The sequence below is a fragment of the Dreissena polymorpha genome, chromosome 14, assembly GCF_020536995.1.
Source record: "Dreissena polymorpha isolate Duluth1 chromosome 14, UMN_Dpol_1.0, whole genome shotgun sequence".
NCBI classification, from domain to species: domain Eukaryota; kingdom Metazoa; phylum Mollusca; class Bivalvia; order Myida; family Dreissenidae; genus Dreissena; species Dreissena polymorpha.
In genome coordinates, this window is record NC_068368.1 from 70,901,746 (window position 1) to 70,916,979 (window position 15,234).

Here is a 15,234-nt window from a genome sequence, read left to right on the forward strand (position 1 = left end):
CGTATTTTAACCAATGAAAACAATCCACGTGCTTATGTCCGTGGCTGCGCGTGGTTTGCACTTCCTATGTACATTGCAGCGTTAATCTGGAATATAGTAGAAGTTTCTCTTACAAAAGTATCGAATAAAAGGGTAAATAAAATTTAAATTTTGTGTATATTATTTTTATGTTATTATGGTTATTATATTTGCATGTTACTTGAAGTATTTCTTTGGCATGATAAGAAACCGGCGTAAAACGCATTGTTTGCATTGGTGGGTGGGGAAGCGGTACATTTTCAAGTGTTGTCGTTTGTTTATTTGAAAAAGCAGTTGCCAATAAAAATTAAGCACCTGCAAGTTTATGTATGAAATGCTCATGTGGAACGACTGGAATTTTTTGTTTGCAATAATATAAATATTTGAAGGAAAGTTGGCCCAACGCAGACTCAAACACAAGTTGAAAATACCACAAAAACACTTTCAGGGGACTCTACTAACCAAAATAACCACCTTGTTATAACCAGGGGATACCAGTTGCAATAATTATCCCCCGCCAGAGGCGGAGGGATATTGTTTTGGCGCTTTTGTGTCCGGAGCCATATCTTGGAAGTGCTTTGGCGGATATCATTGAAACTTTGTATGAGTATATATATGCATAAGAGGATGATGCACGCCAAATGGCATTGTACACCATCTGTTAAAAACAGAGTTATGGTCCTTTGTATCTTGATAAAATGCTTTTTACTATAGGCACTTTTGTGTCCGGAGCCATATCTTGGAAGTGCTTTGGCGGATTTCATTGAAACTTGGTATGAGTATATATATGCATAAGAGGATGATGCACGCCAAATGGCATTGTACATTATTTGTTCAAAACAGAGTTATGGCCCTTTGTATCTTGAAAAAATGCTTTTTACTATAGGCACTTTTGTGTCCGGAGCCATATCTTGGAAGTGCTTTTGCGGATTTCATTGAAACTTGGTAGGAGCAAAGACCTAGATAACACAGATTGGAATCTCTCGTCTCCGCTATAGCGATATGCGATAATATCTATCGGCGGACGCGGGTCACGTGACATTGATTTTGGAGATGCCGGTGTACCTGTAGATTATTCCCTGTTCCAGCTGCTGTCGGCCATTTTCTTATAAAGCAAACAATTATTCTTCGTAATTAGTCGTTAATATTTGATGTCGTAGGGTATTCTGAGCATGATCTGGTTAGTTTATATTATTTTGATATTGTTATTAACAATATTAATGTGTTAATTAGTGTTTTTAGCGCTCGGTTGTCAGTTTGCAGAGCAATGAATGCCTGAAAGCGCAACGTTACGAACTTTACGTAGTGAGCAAAGTCGGTCTCCGAAAAAAGACATATTGAATATTTTGTGTGTGATTAGAAATAAGTATTTATTTTCTGCCTTGATAATTCTTTAGGTTTTGGTAGTTATTATTCTAATTAATTATTAATTTATCGGAATTTGAAAGAGAACACTGGATTCGTTCATTTTCGATAATTTTTGAAAAATTGAAAGGCCCGAAGCATTTTTCTATAAACTTCTTCATTAAGCATCACATATTGATAACGTAAGATTTTTATGCTAGGTGAGATGTTAATCTATGTATGATTTATAAAAAGTAGACGAAAATGAGGTATTTTAAAGGATTTTGCCTTTGTACAATTTGTACTATTTATACTGTTATTTCATTCAATAAAGTGGTTTGTATTTTGTTGAAACACTTTTCTATTTTATTTCTCATCCCATATATTTGAAGTAAGATTTTTATGCTAGGCAAGATGTTAATCTAAGTATAGATTTAAACAAACTACAAGAAAATATTCAATTTAAAGGATTTGGCCTTATACAATGTTGGTACAATTTTAAGCTCTTTTCTTCTGTTGTACAATATTGCTGTCAAACGTGTTTTTGTTCTTATTGATAAACTTTTTCATTTTTCATCCCAAATCGATTAAGTCAGATTGTTATGCTTGGTGATATGTAATTCTAGGTATGATTAATAAAAAGTAGACGAAAATAAGTCATTTTAAAGGATTTTGCATTTGTACATTTTGTACAATTTTATACTGTTATTTCATTCAATAATTTTTCACACCTGTCGCCAAAGTGGTTTGTTTCTTTGTGAAAACTTTTCCATTTCTCATCCCATATCGTTGAAGTAAGATTTTTATGCTAGGCAATATGTTTATCTAAGTATAGATTTAAACAAACTACAAGAAAATATTCCATTTAAAGGATTGGCCTTATACAATGTTGGTACAATTTTAAGCTCTTTTCTTCTGTTGTACAAGATAGCTGTCAAACGTGTTTTTGTTCTTTTTGATAAACTTTTTCATTTTTCATCCCAAATAGATTAAGTCAGATTTTTATGCTTGGTGATATGTTAATCTTGGTATGAATTAATTAAACTGGAGGATAATGTTCATTTTAAAGGATTTTGGCCTTGTACAAAGATGGTACAATTTTAAGCTCTTTTACCCTATTATACACACATGTTGTCAAACGTGCTTTGGTTCATTGTGAAAAACTTTGTCATTATTCACCTCAAATTGAAGAAATAAGATTTTTATTCTGGGTAATATGTTTATCTTGGTATGAATAAAAGAACTAGATGAAAGTACAATGCTGTGAGATGACTATAAAAACCACAAATTGTCATTGTTAAAAGCGTAAGCAATAGCAGAGCACACGTTATTAGTTTCAATATTCCCATACTGATAGTCCTGATGTTAAACTTCTGGTACAGACCTATAGTCCCAGGTTATTTCAAATTACCGGTATTCAGTGACTTTAAAGCATCTCTCAGGCTGGCGGATGTTTTCTTTTCATTTTTTGCACTTTTCTCAGTTTTCTTATTTATTAGTTTTGTAATTGCAAAACCTCTTACAGTAAGAAATATATAGTCTTGTATTCGCATGAACAAATTGGACACACATATATATCTTTCTTATCAACACTAACACTATGTTTATCAGTACAAACAGAGTCATTGTCAGTATAGTCCCCTTCAAAAAGCTCATCAAGGTCTAAATCACTATCACTCCAAGCGAAAAAATCAGGGTCTCTGTTACACGACATGATTACACAAATGATACAGAATTTAAAAATGTAAAATCCAAAATATGTACTAGTATGTCCAACTTATAAGATACACAATCGAGAATAGCCTTTTTTTAAACAGTTTTATACAGCATTTCACTGTGTTTATAACGTACTATTATAAACAAGTATATTAAAATCTAACACATTCACAACAAAGACTTACCTTAATTGGACATCACAATGACATATAAAGAATGAATTCGCCGGCCGCGGCCACTGATCACACAATTAAAATCAATCAACAACGCAAACTGATAATTGAAGTAAGAATCCCTTCCTTTAATTAATTCTCACGAGTAAAGAAAAAACACACAATGCATCTTCAGTTCGCTAATTGATCCGACGATTAACACGCGCGTGAAATGTTTTTTTTTCTTTTCGCGAAATCCTAGCCCACGATACTGAAAGCTTAATTTAATTACCAAAAGAAAAAAACTGGATTACAAACAAAACTTTAATAACCTATAACTCATGAATTAAATCTCAATAAAAAGAGAATTAAACAATTGAAAAAAATCTACACAATCAATATTGAAATAAGTCGAACTAAAACCGTTTTTGGATCGAACGATCATAGCATTTATTATACTGTAATGTTGTTTTAATCAGAGACCTAGATCTATGTGTCCAAATATATCTATCCTTTTTGAAATAATAATATTTTATAAGGTTTTAACTGTCTGAAATACCAAATTATACAAGAATATTTTATCAGCAAAGCCTTTCAAATAAACTATTCAACAGCATTCTCGCCGCGATTTGGAAGTTCTTAGCGCAATTGCTTCAATGATCGCGGCATTATGAATTCTTATTGTAGGTAAATAAAATCGAGATTTTATAAAAACATAATTACTCATGTTTCTAGGAAACTTAAGTTTATGAAAATCGGATCATTATTTACCAAGTTACAGCCGCCTTTCTACATTTTCGCATAACTTTTCTCGATAATCGTAGCCGTTGCTACTGACGCGTCGCTATCTTATCGCAATCGTGATACACCGGCTATCTCCGGACTACTCCGATTGATTCATGGAATAAATCGTCTGCTGATCCCAAGTGTTCTTATCAGTTTCTCGACCACGTGACCCCGCCGAGAGATAGCCCGATAAGGCGCGAAGTTTCCAATCTGTGTTATATATAGGTCTTTGGTAGGAGTATATATATGGATAATCGGATGATGCATGCCAAATGGCATTGTACACCATCTGATAATAACATAGTTAAGGCCCTTTGTATCTTCAAAAAAATGCTTTTTTTAGTGTCGAATATAACACTTTTGTGTCCAGAAGTATATAGGCGGGGGATATCAATTCAACAAATTTGCTTGTTCAACTATCAGATAGAGTTGCAATGCACTGTTAATGTTCCATAGGTGCAAAATGTGATCACCAATACAAGAGCTAAAGAACACTGAAACTGCAAAAACTAATCAACATGTACCTGTCTAAACCACAAACTCATGCAAATGATACCATGAAAGCTAGAAATAATTTCTTTTTATTAGCTCATCTATTTAGCAACCCCAGCTAATCTCCGATAATCCCACATTTTATCTGGAAAACTGTGAAAAGTCTACACCGCCTGTGGCATTTTGGGGATTAAAATTACATTTGTAGATGAATATTTTTATAATTGGTCTCATTTTAAAGCTAATAAAATTCTCTACAAAATGCATGTTTTACTTTTGTATTTTACCCACTATAACCCAGTTTTATCTGTTAATAAACAATAAATATTATGGTTTTTCGCTGTTGCGCGTGATTATCAACTTTCATGCACTCGGCGCGTGGCACATGTACTCTTTGTTCCTATTCGCGGGTGACTTAAACTTTATGAATATTAATGAGATGGACGAATCCATTTAGAAAAGTTCACGACCTCCATTCATGACTTTGATGCAAATTTTTAAGTTCATCCGAACCGAAGATATAGTCCCCTAAAGTGTCGCCGATTTTTTACAAAAAGTACTGATTTCCGAACTATGCATCATATATCATATTGTAGGGAATGTTCTGAAGTTTAATTTGATATAAAAATCTTTTGTCGGAAACAATAGGAACCCTCCCGCATTTTAAGCCGAACGTAGTAATTTATTCAAATTTACTCCGGTCACGCGGCGACCTCGCTTTTCACCTTTAACCGCCATTTTGATTAACTGATTACACATCGTAAACACGTTTTTCTATCGACGATTTTGAGCATGTTACCGATAGAAAACATCTTCATGTGGTTCAACTTTATTCTAAATACAAAGGTGAGTTCTAGAAACCTTGATTTTGACTCGATTAATTATTTATTTCAGTGCAAATATGTAATTTCGATGTAAGGACGGGCACTTGCTCGTGCGATCGAATCGTAGGAAAACCAACCCCGTGTTACTGTTATGAAATGCCCTCAAAGGTGTTTTTATCCGTAAATTATATGTATGAAAATAAGTTTTCTTAAGTATCTAAACAATCGTTGACATGATTAAATCGATAAATTTGCCCCGACGTTGTAGAAATTGTCCAAATGTGCATATCCCCACTGGCCTGTGAGAATGTTTTTGCACTGTAAAAGTTGCATATTAACATGATTTATACATGTACTGATGATGTAGGTCTGACTTTTCTTTCATTTTTTTCAGTAGATCTAGGAAGTCAATGGCAGACTACCCAGGACCATTCTGTCATGAAAATGGTATAACAACCTCTCTTTAGAAGAAGGAAGAAACCTTGTTGCCTATAAACAGGCAGAAGAATGGACTCATTCTTGAAATAAATACTTATATAGAAAAAATGGGGAAATTTCAACTGTGTTGTTCAATTTACAGTGTCATCTTAATCCTTCATTTAAATCATCAACAGAAAAATATGTCAAAACCAAAGTTTCAAGAACATGTGACCAGAAAAAAAACTTGTCAATTTAAAGAAAAGTGTCCGGTGAAAAAATGTGAAAGACTTGATGAATCTAAATGCAGAATTTTAAATTGTAATGCATATGTTGCAATTGCATACCAGGATGCTTGGTATCCTGGTATGGATTTTGAAGTTAAAGATAAAGAAAACTTTGTGGTTAAATTCATGACTACCACCAGAAAACTTGGCCAGTACAAATGGCCTCTACGAGAAGACATTCAGAGGGTTCAGAAACAATTCCTTATTTCTGCTGGATTTGTGCCTGACTGTTTGAATTTTGAATGGTTATGGAATGTGAAAGAGGCACCAACAAAAGACAACATATATAACATATATAAGAAATATTCATAGATTTATTTCAAGGATTAGAAAGTTATAGAATGTGTGCATGTCCCCGTCACAAAACGATGAAAAGACATTCCGCTCCCCCCCCCCCCCCCCCCCCCCCCCCCCCCCCCCCCCCCCCCAAACACCTGTGAAAATTTGATTAGAGAGTTAAGACTAAATTAGTTAAATTTGCTTTTAAAAACCGGTTTCCATTTTAAGTAATTCCAATATTGCTTTTGAGTGAATAAATGTGTTAATTGTAGATATTTTAGCCTGATGCCTTTCGAAAAAAAGATAATGTCTCTAATAAAATTATGTCTCTAATAAAATTATGTATATGCTTCCTAAATGTGTTGATCATTACCATGTGTGTATTAATAACAAAAAGGGTTTATAATACTTAACTGAACAGAGTATACATTGATCTACAAATGTTCCAAATTTCATGAAGATATCTCTAAAAATAAAAAAGTTATGGCAATTTTACTATGTAAAAATGTATGAACTTGAATTTCCGGTGCCGCGAATGTCGCGCTTCCTTGTTCACTTTATATAGGGAGAAAATTCAGAATTTGTGCGCATTTTAGCAATATTCAAATTCCCATAACTTTTTTATTTTTTAAGATATTTTAAAAAGAAAAACTGTTCTGAAAAGCTCTTAAAGAGCTCTTTTCAAATATGCAATTGCCTTTAAAAACAGATATTGATGAAAAATTAGCTGGGGTTGCTACATCTATTTTTTTGAAAAAAATTTATGAGCTATTGTCACCACCTTGGCGTCGGCGTCCGGTTAAGTTTTGCGTTTAGGTCCACTTTTCTCAGAAAGTATCAATGCTATTGCATTCAAACTTGGTACACTTACTTACTATCATGAGAGGACTGGGCAGGCAAAGTTAGATAACTCTGGCGTCCATTTTGACAGAATTATGTGACCTTTTTATACTTAGAAAATTGAAAATGTGTTTAAGTTTTGTGTTTAGGTCCACTTTATTCCTACAGTATCAAAGCTATTGCTTTTATACTTGCAACACTTATTAACTATCATAAGGGGACTGTGCAGGCAAAGTTATGTAACTCTGACTGGCATTTTGACAGAATTATGTGCCCTTTTTATACTTAGAAAATTGAAAATGTGTTTAAGTTTTGTGTTTAGGTCCACTTTATTCCTACAGTATCAAAGCTATTGCTTTCATACTTGCAACACTTATTAACTATCATAAGGGGACTGTGCAGGCAAAGTTATGTAACTCTGACTGGCATTTGGACGGAATTATGGGCCCTTTATACTTAGAAAATTAAAAATTTGGTTAAGTTTTGTGTTTTGGTCCACTTTACCCCTAAAGTATCATAGATATTGCTTTCATACTTGGAGCACTCGCAAACTATCATAAGGGTACAGTAAAAGCAGGGCTCGCGCTGTCGTTCCCCACTTGAGCCATTTGCGAAAATATTGAGAAACGAAAACTGGTTGGCAATAGGCCCAAAACGCAACACAGACAATCTAGGATCCAAATTTTTTTCCAGGGGGGGGGGCCCCCTAGATCTGTGTGGCGCGCAGTGCCTTCCCCAGGAATTTTTTCAGGCGCCCTGGGGCCGACCAGGGGTGGATTCGGGAGGGGACGTTGATTTTTTTTATCTAACGTGTCAATTTACGTTCTGTGGTGCGTTATAACTCAAAGAAAAACAGTGTCAAAAGACGTCATTTGGTGCGCTATGACTCTTAAAAAAAAATCCCCCAGTCATTTAAAAATATATTCTTTTTATATTGTTTAATTGTTATAAAACTTTTCCGCACAGATAGTAAAATCCCGACTCGAACGATTCCCCAATACATCCGTTTCAACCCGACTCTATTACTGTATACTTACTATTTTTCATGTTTCTATTTATTACCTGATAATCCCGTTTAATCCGTTTCTATCAATCTCTTTCTGGTAAATATTTACGATAAAAGCTTTCAGTTATTTCTTTAACACAAACCTTGCCATTTTTTAAGTGACTATTTATAGATTTGATGAAATATTGCCTCTGAATATGCGTCAATCCCCTGACCTGTTGTGTGCTTGTTTAAACGCTCAATACACGCCATTTGTATGCAATAGACGCAACGTTGTATATGCTGCACAATTTTCGCGCTCTTTCTAATTGAGAAAAAGATTCGACACAAAATAAATTTGCACTGCTAATTTGAAGCAAAAATATATAACGTTGCGGTAACATTTACATTCGGAAGTGTGTTTCGGATTAAAAACGCGTTAACATCGACTTACGGTAATGGGTTTCGGATTACAAATTTAATTATTCCCATTTGTGATTTCAACAAATATTAACCGTTGCGTTATAAATTAAACGATAATTTGTTTACACACTTTACGAGTCGAATAAATGTTTTGACGGAATTATGCATGAAATTCACGTTGTCCACGAGGATCACGGCCGGTTGCCATCATCAGTCTTCTAACTATCGATTATCGGACGAAACATTTACAAGTGTGCGTAAATAATTCAACGAAAATTTGTTAAAGCGCATTACGTGTCGAATAAATGTCAGAAAAACGAGGTGAATCAGTTCTTTAAATGGACATGTTGAAATATACATGTACTGGAATTAAATAAATTATTATCACATAATTGTAACCGGGAGTCATTTGCACAACTTACTCGCTATAATAATTAATTGTTTACCACTTGCAAATAATTTCTCGTATTAATTATGAGTCATAGGTAACACTTGTTTACAGTAAAAAGGTGTGATGATGATGCCTGAAACCGTCTTTAATGTTCTGTACTGTACTAATTACCGGTTTTATATTACTCAAATGGTACAACTTCTTGCTAATCAAGCTGCGATAAACTCTTACTTCATGCCCGACGTCAATCAAAAATAATGGTCGATAGTTAACCCCGCCCTCATAAGCATTCGCGTAACCGATTGGACGATGAACTTCACAGTTTGACGACTGGAAAGTTACCAGATACATCATTGTCAGCATTTAAATGACCGTGTAATGTGGCTAGAATAATCGACACGCGCATCATGCTATTCTCTTATCAGTTGATTATCCATTACCCCATGTGGTGTTTATGGCGATTACTTGTGAAAGTAGGTACCGAGTGCTCTTTTAAAACAGGGAATATTGATACACTGATAGGGAAACCTTGATTTTTTTGGACAATCTCCACTTTCTTTTACTGAAGAATACACTGATCGGAAAATTTCAAGCGCCCTGGGGACTCTGATTTCGAAATTCAAGCGCCCCGGCAAGGGGCGCTTAAATGGCCTGGGGAAGACCCTGGTGGCGCGGGCCAGCGCTAGCCCTGTAAAAGGACAAGTTGCATAACTATAACTCTGGTTGTCATTTTTACGGAACTATGGCCCTTTTTTGACTTAGTAACTTTGAATATATGGTTAAATTTTGTGTTTCGATCCACTTTACTTCTTAAGTATCAAGGCTATTGCTTTCAAACTTCAAACCACCCGAATCCCCCCCCTAAATTTTTTTTTTTAAGATCATCTCACAAATGACCACCACACCCTCACACTATACCCCCCCCCCCCCCCACCCCACCCCCCCCCCATCATTTTTTTTTTGAAACGGTTAAAAAACAAATCACAAATATTTATTTTTATTATTTAATGTTTGAAATACCGTCCAACCATCCCACCCAAGAATCCCCCCCCCCTCACATTTTTTTTTCGCATTTTTGGAAAATAATGTTATAAATGTCCACACCCCCACACTATACACCCCTCTTCACTCCACCCCTCCCTCCTTTGTGATTGAAAATGAGAGTCCCTTCACCTTTAAAAAGAAAATAATTGAGCGGTCTGCACCCGCAAGGCGGTGCTCTTGTTTATTTTATTTGGGACGATTGAACTTTACCGGTACGCAACACTTAACATCAAACAGCGTACACTAACCCTTAACACCTTACACATAACAACTAACGCAACACCTTATAATCTTTTTTATTAACCAGGTTTTTAACCAGGTTTTCCGAAGGAAAAAACTGGTTATTAGATTGGCGAATGCGGGCGGGCTGGCTGGCTGGAGGGCGGGCGGAACAAGCTTGTCCGGGCCATAACTTTGTCGTTCATTGTGAGATTTTAAAATCATTTGGAACATTTGTTAACCATCATTAGACGGTGTGTCGCGCGAAAAAATTACGTCAATATCTCCAAGGTCAAGGTCACACTTTGAGTTCAAAGGTAAAAAATAGCCATAAATGAGCTTGTCTGGGCTATAACTATGTCATTCATTATGAGATTTTAAAATCAATTGGCACATTTGTTCACCATCATGGGACGGTGTGTCGCACGAAAGAATCACGTCAATATCTCCAATGTCAAGGTCGCCACGACTAAAAATAGATTTATTTTAAAACAAACTTACAAAGGGGGTTAATTTTGTTTGTTCATTTCAAAAGTTCAGTTTGAGTTGTCTCCCTTTATCAGATTTTTTTTCACAATGAAAACCTGGTTTTGTGACAATTTTGTCCCTTGTCCTATATATTTCCTTAGTATCGGGGGCTACCGCCCCCCAAACCCCTGCTTTGTTGGTTGTGGTAGACACTGCGAACTGGTAAAGTTCAATCTAGCCTTTTATTTTTAGCTCAGCTGTTTTCAGAGAAAACCCGAGACACAGGCACTTGATTTTTTTTTTTTTGGTCCTTATATATAATAAGAGAAAAGGTATCCAACGATGATTTCACAGGTGTATTGAATAACACAATGCAACAGCATAAAAGATCAAACAATGTACACATATGCCATTGTGGTAACCAGCAGGAAGCGTCCATCTATGATAAAACACCTTTTATTTGATGAAAATCGTCCAAGTATGTCCAAAACAGCCAAAAGTTTCAAAAATAGCATCCCAGAATGAAAGTGTGTAATTCCGGACGTCCAGCTGTCAGTAATGAATGAAGGCGATTTTCGGCATTAGGCCTCAACCTTATGAGGTAGTCACTGCGCGAGAATAACGAGCTTGTGAAGCAGAAAATGTAAGAAATGTTTTAAGTTCAAAATAATTTAAAAGTTAGTCAAAATTAAATGGTTAACCAACATACGGCTGATGATGCAACCTGTACAAAAATACCTGCTTCTTTTTCAGTTTAGTGCAAGATGAGACTTTTCCAGCTTGGATTAGCGCTGGTGTTGGGGATCCTGTTGGTATCCTTGGGGGTCCAGGCTGAGTTTGATGACGATGATAACCTTGAAGATGGAGTAGTGGAAGATGAACCAGTACCAGGCCCTGTCACTGTTGAAAAGGTCGGTCAAACATCTGTATCCTCATACTTTCATATATTATTCCATGTATATGAAATAGCTATTGCAGGGCATTGCTTTGGTTTATTTTATTAGCTCAGCTGTTTTCGGAGAAAACCCGAGGTATTGTCATAGCCAGGCGGCAGTGCCAGCTTGCTGTCTGCCTGGCGTCATGCTAAAACTTTGACATTTTGCTCTAAAATCAAAGTGCTTTCACATACAACTTTGAAACTTCATATGTAGATGCACCTTGATGAGTTCTACATGCCAAACCAATTTTTGGGTCACTAGGTCAAAGGTCATGTTACTGTGACCTCTAAAAAAAATAATATTCAGACAAGCTTTCATTTATTCAAAAATGCACCCACAGCCAAGCGTTGGCACCCGTTAAGCAGTGCTCTTGTAGAAGTCATTCGGTCATATTCCCAGCGGCAAAAAAGTATATTTTTTCCCCAAACTCGGCCCTAAAATTGTCAATTGATGGTTTGACTTTCACATGTTTGGAAATAGAGTTGTAAAAAGGTAGAAATTATGAGTTTTTAATTTGTACCATGCATTTAAACTATCTTTTTGTGCCAGTGCTTTTTTAACCAGGTTTTCCGAAGGAAAAAACTGGTTATTAGATTGGCGAATGCGGGTGGGCTGGCTGGCGGGCGGGCGGATCAAGCTTGTCCGGGCCATAACTTTGTCGTTCATTGTGAGATTTTAAAATCATTTGGCACATTTGTTAACCATCATTAGACGGTGTGTCACGCGAAAAAATTACGTCAATATCTCCAAGGTCAAGGTCACACTTTGAGTTCAAATGTAAAAAATAGCCATAAATGAGCTTGTCTATGCTATAACTATGTCATTCATTATGAGATTTTAAAATCATTTGGCACATTTGTTCACCATCATGGGACGGTGTGTCACACGAAAGAATCACATCAATATCTCCAATGTCAAGGTCGCCACGACTAAAAATATATTTATTTTAAAACAAACTTACAAAGGGGGTTAATTTTGTTTGTTCATTTAAAAAGTTCAGTTTGAGTTGTCTCCCTTTATCAGATTTTTTTTCACAATGAAAACCTGGTTTTGTGACAATTTTGTCCCTTGTTTCACCTATAGGGGAATGGTGGCGGGGCCCGTCCAAAGGGGAAAGCGCGTTGTTTTTTAGGAAAAGGGGAAAATAAAAAATTCACTCTTTTATATGTTATGATATTTATTATATGAATACACATCTATGTATGGATGTAATATTCACAGCTGAATTTCTTTGTCCTTTTTCTTAAATATATATCAATGATTTTTCAACATTAGTTTCAGACAGTTCAGCCTTCGTGCACAGTCTCAGTTTTCCTAGCCATTTTGAGTCTAATTGGGATTTTTTAATCAATAAAATGGCAAATTTGAGCATTTTTTATGTATAAAATGGACCAAATTGGAATGTTTTTATCAACAAATATCGACACAATAAAGATACATCAGGTCTTTTCCTGGCCATTTTGGGGAAAATGCAGTTCATATGAAAAGTCCACAGATGTGGGAAAAACTAATTTAATATAACTCTTTATAATAATTCAAAATCATATTAATTTTTTATACACTTTGTTAGTTGTTAACTAGAAATGGCGCGGCAGAGGCCGACGCGTATCCCCACGCCGAATGTTTGACCTAGGTGTGCCCCAGGGTTGGTAATGGGGCCATGCATAGCTGAGATTGACCGTATTGTCATAAGAGAGGTTCAGTATCAATTTGAAGTGAATCGGTGTAGAAATGAAGAAATTATAGTAAAAGGCAATTTTGGGTGGGTGTGGTCTATGTGGGCGGGGCGCCCCAGGGTTGGTAATGGGGCCATGCATAGTTGAGATTGACTGTATTGTCATAAGAGAAGTTCAATATCAATTTGAAGTGAATCGGTGTAGAAATGAAGAAATTATAGTAAAGGCAATTTTGGGTGGGTGTGGTCTATGTGGGCGGGGCCCCAGGGTTGGTTATGGGGCCATGCATAGTTGAGATTGACCCTAATGTCATAAGAGAAGTTCAGTATCAATTTGAAGTGAATCCGTGTAGAAATGAAAAAATTATAGTAAATGGAATTTTTTGGTGGGTGTGGCCTATGTGGGCGGGCGCCCCAGGGTTGGGATTGGGGCCATGCATAGTTGAGATTGACCCTAATGTCATGACAAAAGTTCAGTATCAATTTGAAGTGAATCCGTGTAGAAATGAAAAAATTATAGTAAATGGAAATTTTTGGTGGGTGTGGCCTATGTGGGCGGGGCGCCCCAGGGTTGGGAATGGGGCCATGCATGGTTGAGATTGACCGTATTGTCATAGGTGAGGTCCAGTATCAATTTGAAGTGAATCGGTGTAGAAATAAAGAAGTAAATGTAAAATAACCTAAAAAAATGAGTGATAATTTCTGACGCGGCCCCACCCCAACCCCTATAACTTTTGACCCAGGGTTCAGATCAAAATTCCAAATAGTGCAGGGTCGCACATATGCTCATAGCTACCATGTGTGTAAATTTCAAGGTTCTAGTGCTTTTAGTGTAGGAGGAGATAGTGGCCAGGACGGACGGACGGACGGACGGACGGACGGACGGCGGAGATCACCACAATATCCCCACCTTTTTTTCAAAAAGCGTGGGGATAATGAAATTAATTTGAGATATATTTTTATCATTAGAGAGTTCTTTGCAATAATTTTTTTATATTTTTTTTATAACTTTTGGAGGGGATTTTTTCTACAAAATTGGGGGAAAATATATACTTTTTTAGGGGACCGAAACTGCCATAAAAAAACACTGTGTGCTGACAATGATCTTCTTTATGTAAGTTATACATATATATTATTATTGTAAAAAAGTTATAAATAAATATTATTTTCCCAATTTGACATCGAATAGACTATACATTATCCAATTTTATGGGTATAGGTCATATTCCCACAATGATGAGAAAAAGCTATGCATCAAGTTAATGACACCATTTGCTACATGTACGTTTGAAGGTTAATTTATTTTTATATGTTGCTAAACTTACATTTCAAAATGTAAAATTTAACTTAATAATAATTGTGTATCATATTTTTCAGCAAAGATACCAAGCACCCAGTCTTCAAAAGAAACCATTCTTTGCAGAATCTTTTGACAGTGAAGAAGACTTCAAGAAAAAGTAAGCTTTTGTGAAGGAATAGGTTAAGATTAAATTTTGTTTAAATCGTATCACTGGAGGGACTTATGGTTTGCGTTCTGTGTGTCTGTCTGTTAGTCCGTCGGTCTGTCACACTTTTCTGGATCCTGCGATAACTTTAAAAGTTCTTCATATTTTTTCATGAAACTTGAAACATGGACAGATGGCAATATGGAGATTATGCATGTCATTTTATTCTATTCCTATGTCAAGAATTCTGGTTGACAGCAAATAGACTAGAAATGTTGCTGACAATGTTGCAGTGCTCACACTGGCCTTCAGAAAATAATAGCCATAATTTTTTTCCTTAAAAAAATAATAGCCAAAACAGGACTTTTCAGCAAATCGGTACTGAAGGCAAAAAGGAAAAAACAATCTATCTCATTTTATCTATGTTTTATTAAATGTATATCTATTGAATTTAAGTATATATATTATATATATAACAAGCATAATATTAG

The 15,234-nt window shown here is 35.7% G+C and overlaps 1 protein-coding gene across 3 annotated transcripts in view; it reads left to right on the forward strand.

Annotated features, from left to right (window-relative positions):
• Positions 1 to 15,234, forward strand: part of LOC127857782 (calnexin-like) — a 51,433-nt gene continuing 36,199 nt past the window's right edge. For all 3 annotated transcript variants that reach the window (XM_052394438.1, XM_052394437.1, XM_052394439.1), the window contains exons 1-3: positions 1 to 132; positions 11,439 to 11,596; positions 14,676 to 14,755. In XM_052394438.1, coding sequence (XP_052250398.1) covers positions 11,450 to 11,596; positions 14,676 to 14,755 — 227 coding nt within the window. In that variant the 5' untranslated portion in view covers positions 1 to 132; positions 11,439 to 11,449. The remainder of the gene's footprint in view (positions 133 to 11,438; positions 11,597 to 14,675; positions 14,756 to 15,234) is intronic.